This window comes from Acipenser ruthenus, chromosome 18 (genome assembly GCF_902713425.1).
Source record: "Acipenser ruthenus chromosome 18, fAciRut3.2 maternal haplotype, whole genome shotgun sequence".
Taxonomy (NCBI): domain Eukaryota; kingdom Metazoa; phylum Chordata; class Actinopteri; order Acipenseriformes; family Acipenseridae; genus Acipenser; species Acipenser ruthenus.
The window spans coordinates 14,662,561-14,677,062 of NC_081206.1; the positions used below are offsets into that span (position 1 = coordinate 14,662,561).

At 40.3% G+C, this 14,502-nt stretch overlaps 1 protein-coding gene across 2 annotated transcripts in view; it reads right to left on the bottom strand.

Annotated features, from left to right (window-relative positions):
- Positions 1–14,502, bottom strand: part of LOC117419668 (uncharacterized) — a 116,685-nt gene that overhangs the window by 33,552 nt on the left and 68,631 nt on the right. For both annotated transcript variants that reach the window (XM_058991248.1, XM_058991247.1), the window contains exons 16-21: positions 7,681–7,860; positions 6,121–6,172; positions 5,546–5,683; positions 4,953–5,080; positions 3,978–4,084; positions 3,233–3,283 (exon numbers count right to left, since the gene is read on the bottom strand). In XM_058991248.1, coding sequence (XP_058847231.1) covers positions 3,233–3,283; positions 3,978–4,084; positions 4,953–5,080; positions 5,546–5,683; positions 6,121–6,172; positions 7,681–7,860 — 656 coding nt within the window. The remainder of the gene's footprint in view (positions 1–3,232; positions 3,284–3,977; positions 4,085–4,952; positions 5,081–5,545; positions 5,684–6,120; positions 6,173–7,680; positions 7,861–14,502) is intronic.

A 14,502-nucleotide genomic window follows, 5' to 3' on the forward strand; every position in this document is an offset into this window, starting at 1 on the left:
CATTTGCGGTTTAAGGCGCCTTTACACGTTCACATATATGACTGAAAAGCAGGCCTAAAATGTATATTTAAAAAAAAAAAAACTATATATACAGTATATATATATATATATAATATTTTGACAATGTTATGGTGCATCAACGCTATTTGTGGATGAGAACAGTATTGTATATGTGTGTAAAAGCAAGCAGCTAAAGAAATGATCGTCATTTTAATGTAAAGACACACACTTCTGTAGCTGTGTATATCGCTGCGTACAAAATAAACAATGGTGGCTGAATATGATTATGAATCATTATTGAGATCCACACTCCTGCAGTTTTTATATTTATCACTTAGTTACTAAATAACAGGAAGAAAAGGTAATTGTGACAAGTTAAGCATAATTATGAATGCGCTGCAGCTCATATGTTATGTGACAGAAACAGCCTGAACTTTAACCTGCTAGATTGTGTTCTGTTTAATATTTTTATAATTAAAGTTGTATGATGTTGAAATAATTGCCATTCAATATTGATGCACTGCCATCTTGGCTAGCAGAGCATTCAGCTTTCTATTTACCTTTCACACGCGTGGGAGTATGGGAGTACTGAGCTACGTAACCACTTTGGTCATGTGATCTGAAAAGGCGGCCCTAAGTCTGCTTTGCATTCATACATATGTAAAGGCCGGCCCTGGTCCTGGATTGCAGGCCCTGAGCCACATCGAAACAGCGGCCTAAAGCACAATGAAAGCATGGTAAAATATAGGTTAAGAATTGAATTGAAAAAAGGGCTATGTTAAAGAATATTTAAAAAACATGGCAATGTAATATGTAAAAAGCATGAAAATAAATGACCATGCAAATTTACCATGGTATAAGGGTATTTACTGGTTTTATTTTCATTACAATTGGGTTAAATCATGCAGCAATAAAACTTCTCACATTCAAACCTTATACTAGCATTAATGCTAAAATATAAAATGAAATGTGTACCTCCAGACTGCCACTACATAAATACACCAATACTCTACATGCACTGCACAGGATTATGAAGTCAGGCAGCCCCTTTCGAATCCTTCTGTAGGAAAACCACCTACTGCAGAGCAAAAGCACTAACAGCTAGAGACACCAAATAAAGTGACCAGATTCTGACACCAATAAGTGTTACTGCTCAGTACAGTACAGACACCCCTGGTCATGTGCAGCAGACACCAGTAAGTGTTACTGCTCAATACAGTACAGCACAGACACCCCTGGTCATGTGCAGCTGACACCAATAAGTGTTACTGCTCAGTACAGTACAGACACCCCCTGGCTTCGGAGAAGGCTTGTACATACTTCTGTGCTTTAAAATGTTTTCACTGAGCTTTATTACACTTTGCTATGCTTTTACTAGGGGACACTTTTCTAAGTCTCAAAAGCACTGCAAGATATCCTTCAAAGAGTTGCAAAGCAGCCAAGTACTGTAACTTTATAACGAGCCTATGCAAATAAGTACCATGTATATGTGAGTGCGCGTAAACTAGAACAGCTTTTTAAATGAGCCAATACATTTGATATGTCTTCTATTTTTCGTGCTTCTCTTTTGATCCCATTAAACAATACATAAACAGGGAGGATCTAGACATGTTTAATGCATTTAACTATCTGTTGAACTCAACCCAGTTTCTCATATGAAGCAGTGTATTTATTGCTAGTCAATAGTTCCTGGAATTGCTGCTCGGACTAGTTTTGCCATCCACCCCCTACAATTCAAGGTATATTTAATAACCTGTTACTGCCAAGCTGGATAAGAACTGGATTATTTAATGAGGTTTAACAGCATTCTTACCATTACTGCAGCACTCACAGGAAGTCACAGGTCTACGGAATGTGATTTTATATTTCATGTAACTGACTCTGTAAAGCTGCTTGGTTATTTCCAGGCTGTTTCAGATTCAGCCTCAGTAACCATGACTACAGCTAGGCATGTGCTGAGCCCAAGTAGCCAGGCACTCCAGTCTTCACAACACAACACAGCACACTCAGGGCTGTAACCCAGACAATGCCCTGCCCACTAACATGCCAATCAATTCAAAACCAGGACCGGATCTTCAAAGCTCTTTACCAAATCGTTACTTAGGGTTACGATTTTTAAACTAATAAGAAACAATGCAGTTTAAATATACTGATGCTTCTTTCATTCTAGAACTCTTTTAAAACTTCATTTTTTGATCTAATTAGTTGACCATATTACCAGTCGTGCCAGTGTGCAGCCGTCAAAAGGGTCCCCTTTATTTTTTTGTTTCCTATTATTTGTTTATTTAGCAGACGCCTTTATCCAAGGTGACTTACAGAGACTAGGGTGTGTGAACTATGCATCAGTTGCAGACACTTACAACTACGTCTCACCTGAAAGACGGAGGACAAGGAGGTTAAGTGACTTGCTCAGGGTCACACAATGAGTCAGTTGCTGAAGTGGGATTTGAACCGGGGACCTCCTGTTTACAAGCCCTTTTCTTTAACCACTGGACCACACAGCCTCCTGTCCCACTTCCTCATCAAGAGATTAACATTTAAAGGAAGGGACCCTTTTTGAGTGCTGCACCTCAACACTCCTGGTAGGTCTGGTGTATAAGGTGAAAGCAACAGCTTTGTTGATCACCTTTAGCTCAAAATGAAAAGCTTGTAGTTGTTATGCCCCAGCTTACGGAATTCAATCCCAGTGGACATCAGGAAAGCCAGCGCACACTTTCAAATCTAGATCAGAGACGTATCAGTTTGAGAGGAACAGATTTAACCACAAGATAATTAGGGATCTTTTACATTTTAAGCACCCTGGGATGCCTTGGGATGAGAGTGCTAATTAAGAGTAAGTTTGTATTGTACTGTATTATCACCTTTACTAGGGATACATGCTTCAACAGACATCTGTACAGAGACTTGGGAGAAGAGAGAAGTGATCTGGGCTGTGCAGCTGACTGTGGTCATGGAAGATCACTGTAACCGAGTCAAGCATCCCACTATGTAACAGTAGTGTAGAACAGTGTTCCTCACGTCGACTCCATTCCACACCAGGATCCAGTCCAGTTTTTAATCATGTAAATGAACACCCCACAGCCATGTTCATGTTGAACCGAACCTTGGGGTCATTAGCGACCTTGCTGGAACAAAGTCCTGGACTGGAATTAACTGGGGCGAGCCACAGGTGAGTTTCTTTTTACATGTCAAGGATTAAAGATTGAGAGCGATAACCTGAGCAATCTCTTACCCTGTTTCTCCGAGCTGCTTCTCCTCCTCTGGTACCCCCCAGGGCTCCTGCCTGCAGACACAGACAGCAGAGCAGAGAGTTACTGTGCTGCCGTGACACACGCTGAGCAATAGGAATGTAGCAGCTTGTGAACAGAAAGCCCTTTTTAATTGGTGAGCAAAGTCTTAGTAAGGTTCCACCCTGCAACCCAGCACTCAAGTCACTATACTATGGGAAATGTGTATAGAGTAGTGAGGCAGAGTTAAAGCATGGTAAAATGAAGGCGTTTAGAGAAGTATAGACTAAAATGAACCTGCTTTCCTTTATTTTACCCTGCTTTCACTATGCTGTACTACATATTCACTATAGTATACTGTTAAGCATGAAACCATGGTAAATACTGTGTTGGTGCCTCTGTGTGTGTGTGTGTGTGTGTGTGTGTACTATCTGCTCTGTCTGTGTGTCTGTCTATGTGTGTCTGTGTGTGCATGTATCTGTGTATGTTGGTGCGTGTGTGTGTCTGTCATTTTTGTCTGTGCCTGCATTGTGCGTGCATGCATGTGTGTCTGTCTGTGTGTGCGTGCCTTTCTGTACTGTCTATGTGTGTGTGTCTGTTCTGCTGTGCGTGTGTGTGTGTCTGTCAGTACTATCAGTACTGTCTGTATGCGTCTCTCTGTGTCTGTATCTGTGTCTGCTTGTGCATGTGGGGTTGTGTCTGTTTGGGTGTGTGTGTCTGTGTGTGTTGTGTCTGTTTGTGTGTGTTTACCTGGCCGACAGGGATGGAGACAGGATGTACCAAGGGGATGGGCTAGACTCTCCCTCCAAATCCAGCCAATCACAGGATCTGCTGCTGAGCAAGAGGCCCTCGCTGGACTGCAGGGAGAAAACAGGAGGAGCAAGTTCAACAGCTGAGGGGACTACACAGCGCCTCCTCCTGGCATTCAGGGGAGAATTCAACCAAGTTCAACAGCTGAGGGGACTACACAGCGCCTCCTCCTGGCATTCAGGGGAATATTCAACCAAGTTCAACAGCTGAGGGGACTACACAGCGCCTCCTCCTGGCATTCAGGGGAGAATTCCTTCCTAGAGAATTCCCCTCTAAACCAATCAGAAAAACAGAACATTCCATTAAATCTTATGTTGCCCTGTTGTCTCACGCACAGTAAACTAGCAAATTACAAAAAAGACATGCAAATGGCATTACCGATGTTTTTGTTGTAGTTTTGTTTTTTACTGAAATGGATTTATATTAAGAGTATTATGTACAGCTGAGCCTGTCTCCTATGGTATAAGAGTGTTGTCTTCTTTCCTCTTGCCCACTAGAAGACTGTCCTGTACATTACTAATTATAAAAGGCACATCCCCATGGGAACCTATCTGCAGCAACTGCACTTAGAACGTTGCTGAGCATGTAGATCTCACACTCAGAATAGCAATGACAGAATTCAAAACTTTTAAACCTCAACAGGAATATGCATTAACTGACGAATACGTTAATATCAGCTTTTCTTCCGTTTTTATTTAGATTTAACAACTTATAATATGTTTCCCAGTGTTTAGTGGCTACCACTCATCAAGTTGAGAGCGTACGTTCTGTTGCACTCCTTGTATGACAGACCGGACTCGCTTCTCTCATGGATCTGACAAAGAGTGAGCAAGAAATACACTCTCAACTTGATGAGGCAGCCACTGAACACTTAGAAACATCCAACTGAAGCCTGAAATTGGTTCTGACTCATACCTCCCGTCCCGGGACAGGGCAGGCTGGAGGGAGAAGGGGTGTGACTCGTCTCCTCTGCCTGAGAACTGCAGCCTCGGCGGGGTGATTAAACCGGAACGTGTGGGTCCTGCCCAGCACAATCACTGCCCCTGAGAAAGAAATACAGAGAGAAATCATGTACAGGGTTACAATTCCATCAAGGGGTTCTGGTGATGTGATCAACCACGAGAACAAAGTAATGAACATACTTATATTTACACTTTTAATACAGAATAAACACAAGAATATATTTGAAAAAGCTGGTGTCAAAGAATTGAGAGTTGATTTCAAATCTTATTAAGTATACTTGTGATCTATTTTTATTTGTGTGATCAGACAGGAGTTTCACCACAAGACTGAAGGCTGCATGATTTATACAGTGAAAGTATGTAACATGTTTGTATCACATCTACATTCTATGAAATGTCAGGATTAGTACACTAATTCTCTAAAAGGCTCTTTTCCAAACGTTAAGTATGTTTAACGCTTCTTGCAGATAGAATGTGAACTCTAACCACATGTAACTCCGATGATGATGAAGCCCTGTGAAGGGATGTCACTCAGCTGGGTGTTACCTTGTGCCAGGCGGCAGGGCTCAGTGATCTCTCGTCCGTTCACGGTGCTCAGCCCCCCCTGGCCAGGCCTCAGGGTCACGACCCCGCGCTCATTCACAATATCACAACAGACTCTCTCCACCCCGGGACCCTGCAGGACTGCACAGCAACAGGAGGTTATACTCGTCTGTGTGTCCATGTCTGTGACAATGTGCATGTCGGTCTGTGGGCGTGCCGTCTGTGTGTGTGTGTGTGTGTCTTTATAATAGCTGCACAACATTAATGAATGATTAATCTGTCAGGTTAAGGATTTGTTGATCTCATTTGTGGTTAGAAATCTGTTTCTAAAATTTGGGGGGGGTGGAAATCAGTCTTCATCGAGTAAAACCTTAAAACCCAAGAGCATTTCTCTTTACCATAGGTCTGGCCTACTAGCAGTCTCGATGAATCAGGCCACCACAGCTCTCACAACCAGCTTGCTCTTTATTGTCAGTAAATACAGTAACTATTGCACATTGCTGCCATCTACTGGCTGCTTTGTGACATTGCATTATAAGTAACTATACAACATTAGAATGCCAGGGCACCACTCTTACTGATATCAGACTCGTCCTGTCCGTCACTCCTACCAATTCTGGTTGTTCCTTCCTGCAAGAAAGAGAAGGACTGGTTAACATCTCCAAGGGGGGTCACCTTCCATTCTAGCTGGGCTGGATGACTGGGAAAGTTACAGGGGACAAGCTTATCACCTGCACTATACTGAAGTGATTCTGGCCCTGGTTGGAAGGCTATTGCATTTCCATACAGGATATTAGTATTAGCACCCTTTTGTGCTGAAGATCTTTTGAGTTTTTTCTACTTGCTTGGTTAGAATTCTTTTTTGCAGCTGGCATATACAGACCCATAGGTTTTGATTCTCTCAATAACTTCTGCTACAGAAGGCCCTTAGCAAGCTTCATCACAATTGGAGACATGCATCTCTAGATACAGTAGATGTAAAACTAAAGATGTACAGAACACATCATCACATGAGAACTTCCATCATTTATCATATAGTCCATGCATTACACATTCCTGCTAGGCAGACACTGCAATGAATAGAATTGAAACAAATGAACACAAATCAATGCTTACAATAACTGGATAGGAGTGCTCAGTATATATAAATGGATAGGAGGGACAGCACAGCATGCTGTACGATCAGGCAAAACTGTGAAATTGCATGTTTCTCATGAACAGCATGGCAAGCACATGTCAGCTAGCACCTGCGTCTCATACCTACACTTCTACCCTCCTGCTTTAGGGTTCCCATCTTGAGCGATCCTCAGAAGTGACAGAAATAGTATTGAAAGACAGCACAGGAGCAGAAGCAACTACAGCCAGTGAAGAAAAGGCTACTTTACCTTTCATCACAGCGGAGTATCTGAAGAGACAGAGAGAGTGCGAGTGTGAGAGGAGGGAAAGAGAGATGAAGCAAAGAAAAATCTACAGGCATGGAAGAGAGGAGTAAGAAAAAGCACAGAGTTAGTGACATGGAACAGAAAAGAGCAGCATATGAGCTTGGAAACGCTGAGCATCCTTTACATTATAGTGATCAGGATTCGAACATCCTTTTCCTCACCCTCAATTACCATTGTCCTAGTCACATATAATAGTAATGACAACAACAATAGTCACATATAATAACACACACACATGGTATTATGTAAGGGGGATGTAACTGAAGTTTATAAAATACTACAGTATAGTGAACTCAAGTCACTACATAGAATAGAATATCTAAACACGAAGTACTGTTGCAACTGAAGTAATATGTCATCATTTTTTTTTATTATCTGCCTTAATATTTTACATAAGGAATCAAAAGCTAGCTGTAATGAACTTAACTGGGAACTTATTTGTACAGGATTGAAATACAATATATAAAATAAAATACAGACCGAGAGGCTGGTTCAACACCTTCTTTCATGGGGTTCGCTTCCCAAATCAGTCAAACGTCCTAAATGAGTCCATCCTGCCAAACCCCTTTCAAACCCAACACTCAGTAAACAAACAACCACATCACAACAGACAGACAAACGCAGACAGGCACACAGGCAGAGAGACAGGCAGGCAGGCAGAGAGACAGGCAGGCAGGCAGAGAGACAGGCAGGTACCCTGAGGTGATAGAAGACAATGCCAGTGCTCAAGACGTCTCCGTCCACGGCTATCAGGTGAGGCAGGTGGGAGTCGATGAGCACCCCGGCCTTCTCCCTGTTGATGTCCACCCTGTACTCCTCCATCAGCTCCTGCTTGTCCTTCCATTTATCACTCCAGTCTTTGGTGAGCTGCTCGACCTGTCAAAACGACACACAGGTGAATACTGGCCTGGCCTGGTGGGCGCAAGTCAGATCGGTTTTCTTTTCTTAAGACATTTTCAATAACTTCAGCAAAATAATGTTAACAGCAAGTTTATGACAACTGGAGAAGCAGCTCTCCAGATATATGGAAAAAAAATGTAAGTGTGTAGATTGTGTGAGTGAAGTGTGTAAGTGAAGTGTGTAGATTGTGTAAGTGAAGTGTGTAGATTGTGTAAATGAAGTGTGTAAGTGAAGTGTGTAGATTGTGTAAGTGAAGTGTGTAAGTGAAGTGTGTAGATTGTGTAAGTGAAGTGTGTAGATTGTGTAAGTGGTGTGTAAGTGAAGTGTGTAGATTGTGTAAATGAAGTGTGTAAGTGAAGTGTGTAGATTGTGCAAGTGAAGTGTGTAGATTGTGTAAGTGAAGTGTGTAGATTGTGTAAGTGGTGTGTAAGTGAAGTGTGTAGATTGTGCAAGTGAAGTGTGTAAGTAAAGTGTGTAGATTGTGTAAGTGAATTGTGCAAGTGAAGTGTGTAGATTGTGTAAGTGGTGTGTAAGTGAAGTGTGTAGATTGTGTAAGTGGCTTGTAAGTGAAGTGTGTAGATTGTGTAAGTGAAGTGTGTAGATTGTGTAAGTGATGTGTAAGTGAAGTGTGTAGATTGTGTAAGTGAAGTGTGTAAGTGAAGTGTGTAGATTGTGTAAGTGAAGTGTGTAGATTGTGTAAATGAAGTGTGTAAGTGAAGTGTGTAGATTGTGTAAGTGAAGTGTGTAGATTGTGTAAGTGAAGTGTGTAAGTGAAGTGTGTAGATTGTGTAAGAGAATTGTGCAAGTGAATTGTGCAGATTGTGTAAGTGGTGTGTAAGTGAAGTGTGTAGATTGTGTAAGTGAAGTGTGTAAGTGAAGTGTGTAGATTGTGTAAGTGGTGTGTAAGTGAAGTGTGTAGATTGTGCAAGTGAAGTGTGTAAGTAAAGTGTGTAGATTGTGTAAGTGGTGTGTAAGTGAAGTGTGTAGATTGTGTAAGTGAAGTGTGTAAGTGAAGTGTGTAGATTGTGCAAGTGAAGTGTGTAGATTGTGTAAGTGAAGTGTGTAGATTGTGCAAGTGAAGTGTGTAAGTGAAGTGTGTAGATTGTGTAAGTGAAGTGTGTAGATTGTGTAAATGAAGTGTGTAAGTGAAGTGTGTAGATTGTGTAAGTGAAGTGTGTAGATTGTGTAAGTGAAGTGTGTAAATGAAGTGTGTAGATTGTGTAAGTGAAGTGTGTAAGTGAAGTGTGTAGATTGTGTAAGTGAAGTGTGTAAGTGAAGTGTGTAGATTGTGTAAGAGAATTGTGCAAGTGAATTGTGCAGATTGTGTAAGTGGTGTGTAAGTGAAGTGTGTAAGTAAAGTGTGTAGATTGTGTAAGTGGCGTGTAAGTGAAGTGTGTAGATTGTGTAAGTGAAGTGTGTAGATTGTGTAAGTGAAGTGTGTAAGTGAAGTGTGTAGATTGTGTAAGTGGTGTGTAAGTGAAGTGTGTAGATTGTGCAAGTGAAGTGTGTAAGTAAAGTGTGTAGATTATGTAAGTGGTGTGTAAGTGAAGTGTGTAGATTGTGTAAGTGAAGTGTAAGTGAAGTGTGTAGATTGTGTAAGTGAAGTGTGTAGATTGTGTAAGTGAAGTGTGTAAGTGAAGTGTGTAGATTGTGCAAGTGAAGTGTGTAGATTGTGTAAGTGAAGTGTGTAGATTGTGTAAGTGGCGTGTAAGTAAAGTGTGTAGATTGTGTAAGTGAAGTGTGTAAGTGAAGTGTGTAGATTGTGCAAGTGAAGTGTGTAGATTGTGTAAGTGAAGTGTGTAGATTGTGTAAGTGGCGTGTAAGTAAAGTGTGTAGATTGTGTAAGTGAAGTGTGTAAGTGAAGTGTGTAGATTGTGTAAGTGAAGTGTGTAGATTGTACAAGTGAAGTGTGTAGATTGTGCAAGTGAAGTGTGTAAGTAAAGTGTGTAGATTGTGTAAGTGAATTGTGCAAGTGAAGTGTGTAGATTGTGTAAGTGGTGTGTAAGTGAAGTGTGTAGATTGTGTAAGTGGCGTGTAAGTGAAGTGTGTAGATTGTGTAAGTGAAGTGTGTAGATTGTGTAAGTGAAGTGTGTAGATTGTGTAAGTGAAGTGTGTAGATTGTACAAGTGAAGTGTGTAGATTGTGTAAGTGAAGTGTGTAGATTGTGTAAGTGAAGTGTGTAAGTGAAGTGTGTAGATTGTGCAAGTGAAGTGTGTAGATTGTGTAAGTGAAGTGTGTAGATTGTGTAAGTGGCGTGTAAGTAAAGTGTGTAGATTGTGTAAGTGAAGTGTGTAGATTGTGTAAGTGAAGTGTGTAGATTGTACAAGTGAAGTGTGTAGATTGTGCACGTGAAGTGTGTAGATTGTGCAAGTGAGTTGTGTAAGTGAAGTGCGTAGATTGTGTAAGTGAAGTGTGTAGATTGTGTAAGTGAAGTGTGTAGATTGTGTAAGTGAAGTGTGTAAGTGAAGTGTGTAGTTGTGCAAGTGAAGTGTGTAGATTGTGTAAGTGAAGTGTGTAGATTGTGTAAGTGGCGTGTAAGTAAAGTGTGTAGATTGTGTAAGTGAAGTGTGTAGATTGTGTAAGTGAAGTGTGTAGATTGTACAAGTGAAGTGTGTAGATTGTGCAAGTGAAGTGTGTAAGTAAAGTGTGTAGATTGTGTAAGTGAATTGTGCAAGTGAAGTGTGTAGATTGTGTAAGTGAAGTGTGTAGATTGTGCAAGTGAAGTGTGTAGATTGTGCAAGTGAAGTGTGTAAGTAAAGTGTGTAGATTGTGTAAGTGAATTGTGCAAGTGAAGTGTGTAGATTGTGTAAGTGGTGTGTAAGTGAAGTGTGTAGATTGTGCAAGTGAAGTGTGTAGATTGTATAAGTGAAGTGTGTAGATTGTGCAAGTGAAGTGTGTAGATTGTGTAAGTGGTGTGTAAGTGAAGTGTGTAGATTGTGCAAGTGAAGTGTGTAAGTAAAGTGTGTAGATTGTGTAAGTGAATTGTGCAAGTGAAGTGTGTAGATTGTGTAAGTGGTGTGTAAGTGAAGTGTGTAGATTGTGTAAGTGAAGTGTGTAAGTGAAGTGTGTAGATTGTGCAAGTGAAGTGTGTAGATTGTGTAAATGAAGTGTGTAAGTGAAGTGTGTAGATTGTGTAAGTGAAGTGTGTAGATTGTGTAAGTGAAGTGTGTAAGTGAAGTGTGTAGATTGTGTAAGTGAAGTGTGTAAGTGAAGTGTGTAGATTGTGTAAGAGAATTGTGCAAGTGAATTGTGCAGATTGTGTAAGTGGTGTGTAAGTGAAGTGTGTAAGTAAAGTGTGTAGATTGTGTAAGTGGCGTGTAAGTGAAGTGTGTAGATTGTGTAAGTGAAGTGTGTAGATTGTGTAAGTGAAGTGTGTAAGTGAAGTGTGTAGATTGTGTAAGTGGTGTGTAAGTGAAGTGTGTAGATTGTGCAAGTGAAGTGTGTAAGTAAAGTGTGTAGATTGTGTAAGTGGTGTGTAAGTGAAGTGTGTAGATTGTGTAAGTGAAGTGTAAGTGAAGTGTGTAGATTGTGTAAGTGAAGTGTGTAGATTGTGTAAGTGAAGTGTGTAAGTGAAGTGTGTAGATTGTGCAAGTGAAGTGTGTAGATTGTGTAAGTGAAGTGTGTAGATTGTGTAAGTGGCGTGTAAGTAAAGTGTGTAGATTGTGTAAGTGAAGTGTGTAGATTGTACAAGTGAAGTGTGTAGATTGTGCACGTGAAGTGTGTAGATTGTGCAAGTGAGTTGTGTAAGTGAAGTGTGTAGATTGTGCAAGTGAAGTGTGTAGATAGTGTAAGTGAAGTGTGTAGATTGTGCAAGTAAAGTGTGTAGATTGTGTAAGTGAATTGTGCAAGTGAAGTGTGTAGATTGTGTAAGTGGTGTGTAAGTGAAGTGTGTAGATTGTGTAAGTGGCGTGTAAGTGAAGTGTGTAGATTGTGTAAGTGAAGTGTGTAGATTGTGTAAGTGAAGTGTGTAAGTGAAGTGTGTAGTTGTGCAAGTGAAGTGTGTAGATTGTGTAAGTGAAGTGTGTAGATTGTGTAAGTGAAGTGTGTAGATTGTGTAAGTGGCGTGTAAGTAAAGTGTGTAGATTGTGTAAGTGAAGTGTGTAGATTGTGTAAGTGAAGTGTGTAGATTGTACAAGTGAAGTGTGTAGATTGTGCAAGTGAAGTGTGTAAGTAAAGTGTGTAGATTGTGTAAGTGAATTGTGCAAGTGAAGTGTGTAGATTGTGTAAGTGAAGTGTGTAGATTGTGCAAGTGGCGTGTAAGTAAAGTGTGTAGATTGTGTAAGTGAAGTGTGTAGATTGTGTAAGTGAAGTGTGTAGATTGTACAAGTGAAGTGTGTAGATTGTGCAAGTGAAGTGTGTAAGTAAAGTGTGTAGATTGTGTAAGTGAATTGTGCAAGTGAAGTGTGTAGATTGTGTAAGTGAAGTGTGTAGATTGTGCAAGTGAAGTGTGTAGATTGTGCAAGTGAAGTGTGTAAGTAAAGTGTGTAGATTGTGTAAGTGAATTGTGCAAGTGAAGTGTGTAGATTGTGTAAGTGGTGTGTAAGTGAAGTGTGTAGATTGTGCAAGTGAAGTGTGTAGATTGTATAAGTGAAGTGTGTAGATTGTGCAAGTGAAGTGTGTAGATTGTGTAAGTGGTGTGTAAGTGAAGTGTGTAGATTGTGCAAGTGAAGTGTGTAAGTAAAGTGTGTAGATTGTGTAAGTGAATTGTGCAAGTGAAGTGTGTAGATTGTGTAAGTGGTGTGTAAGTGAAGTGTGTAGATTGTGTAAGTGGCATGTAAGTGAAGTGTGTAGATTGTGTAAGTGTGTAGATTGTGTAAGTGAAATGTGTAAGTGAAGTGTGTAGATTGTGCAAGTGAAGTGTGTAGATTGTGTAAGTGAAGTGTGTAGATTGTGTAAGTGGCGTGTAAGTAAAGTGTGTAGATTGTGTAAGTGAAGTGTGTAGATTGTGTAAGTGAAGTGTGTAGATTGTGTAAGTGGCGTGTAAGTAAAGTGTGTAGATTGTGTAAGTGAAGTGTGTAGATTGTACAAGTGAAGTGTGTAGATTGTACAAGTGAAGTGTGTAGATTGTGCAAGTGAAGTGTGTAAGTAAAGTGTGTAGATTGTGTAAGTGAAGTGTGTAAGTGAAGTGTGTAGATTGTGTAAGTGAAGTGTGTAGATTGTACAAGTGAAGTGTGTAGATTGTGCAAGTGAATTGTGTAAGTGAAGTGTGTAGATTGTGCAAGTGAAGTGTGTAGATTGTGTAAGTGAAGTGTGTAGATTGTGCAAGTGAAGTGTGTAGATTGTGTAAGTGAAGTGTGTAGATTGTGTAAGTGAAGTGTGTAAGTGAAGTGTGTAGATCGTGTAAGTGAAGTGTGTAGATTGTGTAAGTGAAGTGTGTAAGTGAAGTGTGTAGTTTGTGTAAGTGAAGTGTGTAGATTGTGTAAGTGAAGTGTGTAAGTGAAGTGTGTAGATTGTGCAAGTGAAGTGTGTAGATTGTGTAAGTGAAGTGTGTAGATTGTGCAAGTGAAGTGTGTAAGTGAAGTGTGTAGATTGTGTAAGTGAATTGTGCAAGTGAAGTGTGTAGATTGTGCAAGTGAAGTGTGTAGATTGTGCAAGTGAAGTGTGTAGATTGTGTAAGTGAAGTGTGTAGATTGTGTAAGTGGCGTGTAAGTAAAGTGTGTAGATTGTGTAAGTGAAGTGTGTAGATTGTGTAAGTGAAGTGTGTAGATTGTGTAAGTGGCGTGTAAGTAAAGTGTGTAGATTGTGTAAGTGAAGTGTGTAGATTGTACAAGTGAAGTGTGTAGATTGTACAAGTGAAGTGTGTAGATTGTGCAAGTGAATTGTGTAAGTAAAGTGTGTAGATTGTGTAAGTGAAGTGTGTAAGTGAAGTGTGTAGATTGTGTAAGTGAAGTGTGTAGATTGTACAAGTGAAGTGTGTAGATTGTGCAAGTGAATTGTGCAAGTGAAGTGTGTAGATTGTGCAAGTGAAGTGTGTAGATTGTGTAAGTGAAGTGTGTAGATTGTGCAAGTGAAGTGTGTAGATTGTGTAAGTGAAGTGTGTAGATTGTGTAAGTGAAGTGTGTAAGTGAAGTGTGTAGATTGTGTAAGTGAAGTGTGTAAGTGAAGTGTGTAGTTTGTGTAAGTGAAGTGTGTAGATTGTGCAAGTGAAGTGTGTAAGTGAAGTGTGTAGATTGTGTAAGTGAATTGTGCAAGTGAAGTGTGTAGATTGTGCAAGTGAAGTGTGTAGATTGTGTAAGTGAAGTGTGTAGATTGTGTAAGTGAAGTGTGTAAGTGAAGTGTGTAGATTGTGTAAGTGAAGTGTGTAAGTGAAGTGTGTAGATTGTGCAAGTGAAGTGTGTAGATTGTGTAAGTGAAGTGTGTAGATTGTGCAAGTGAAGTGTGTAAGTGAAGTGTGTAGATTGTGTAAGTGAATTGTGCAAGTGAAGTGTGTAGATTGTGCAAGTGAAGTGTGTAGATTGTGTAAGTGAAGTGTGTAGATTGTGTAAGTGAATTGTGCAAGTGAAGTGTGTAGATTGTGCAAGTGAAGTGTGTAAGTGAAGTGTGTAGATTGTGTAAGTGAATTGTGCAAGTGAAGTGTGTAGATTGTGTAAGTGAAGTGTGTAGATTGTGTAAGTGAAT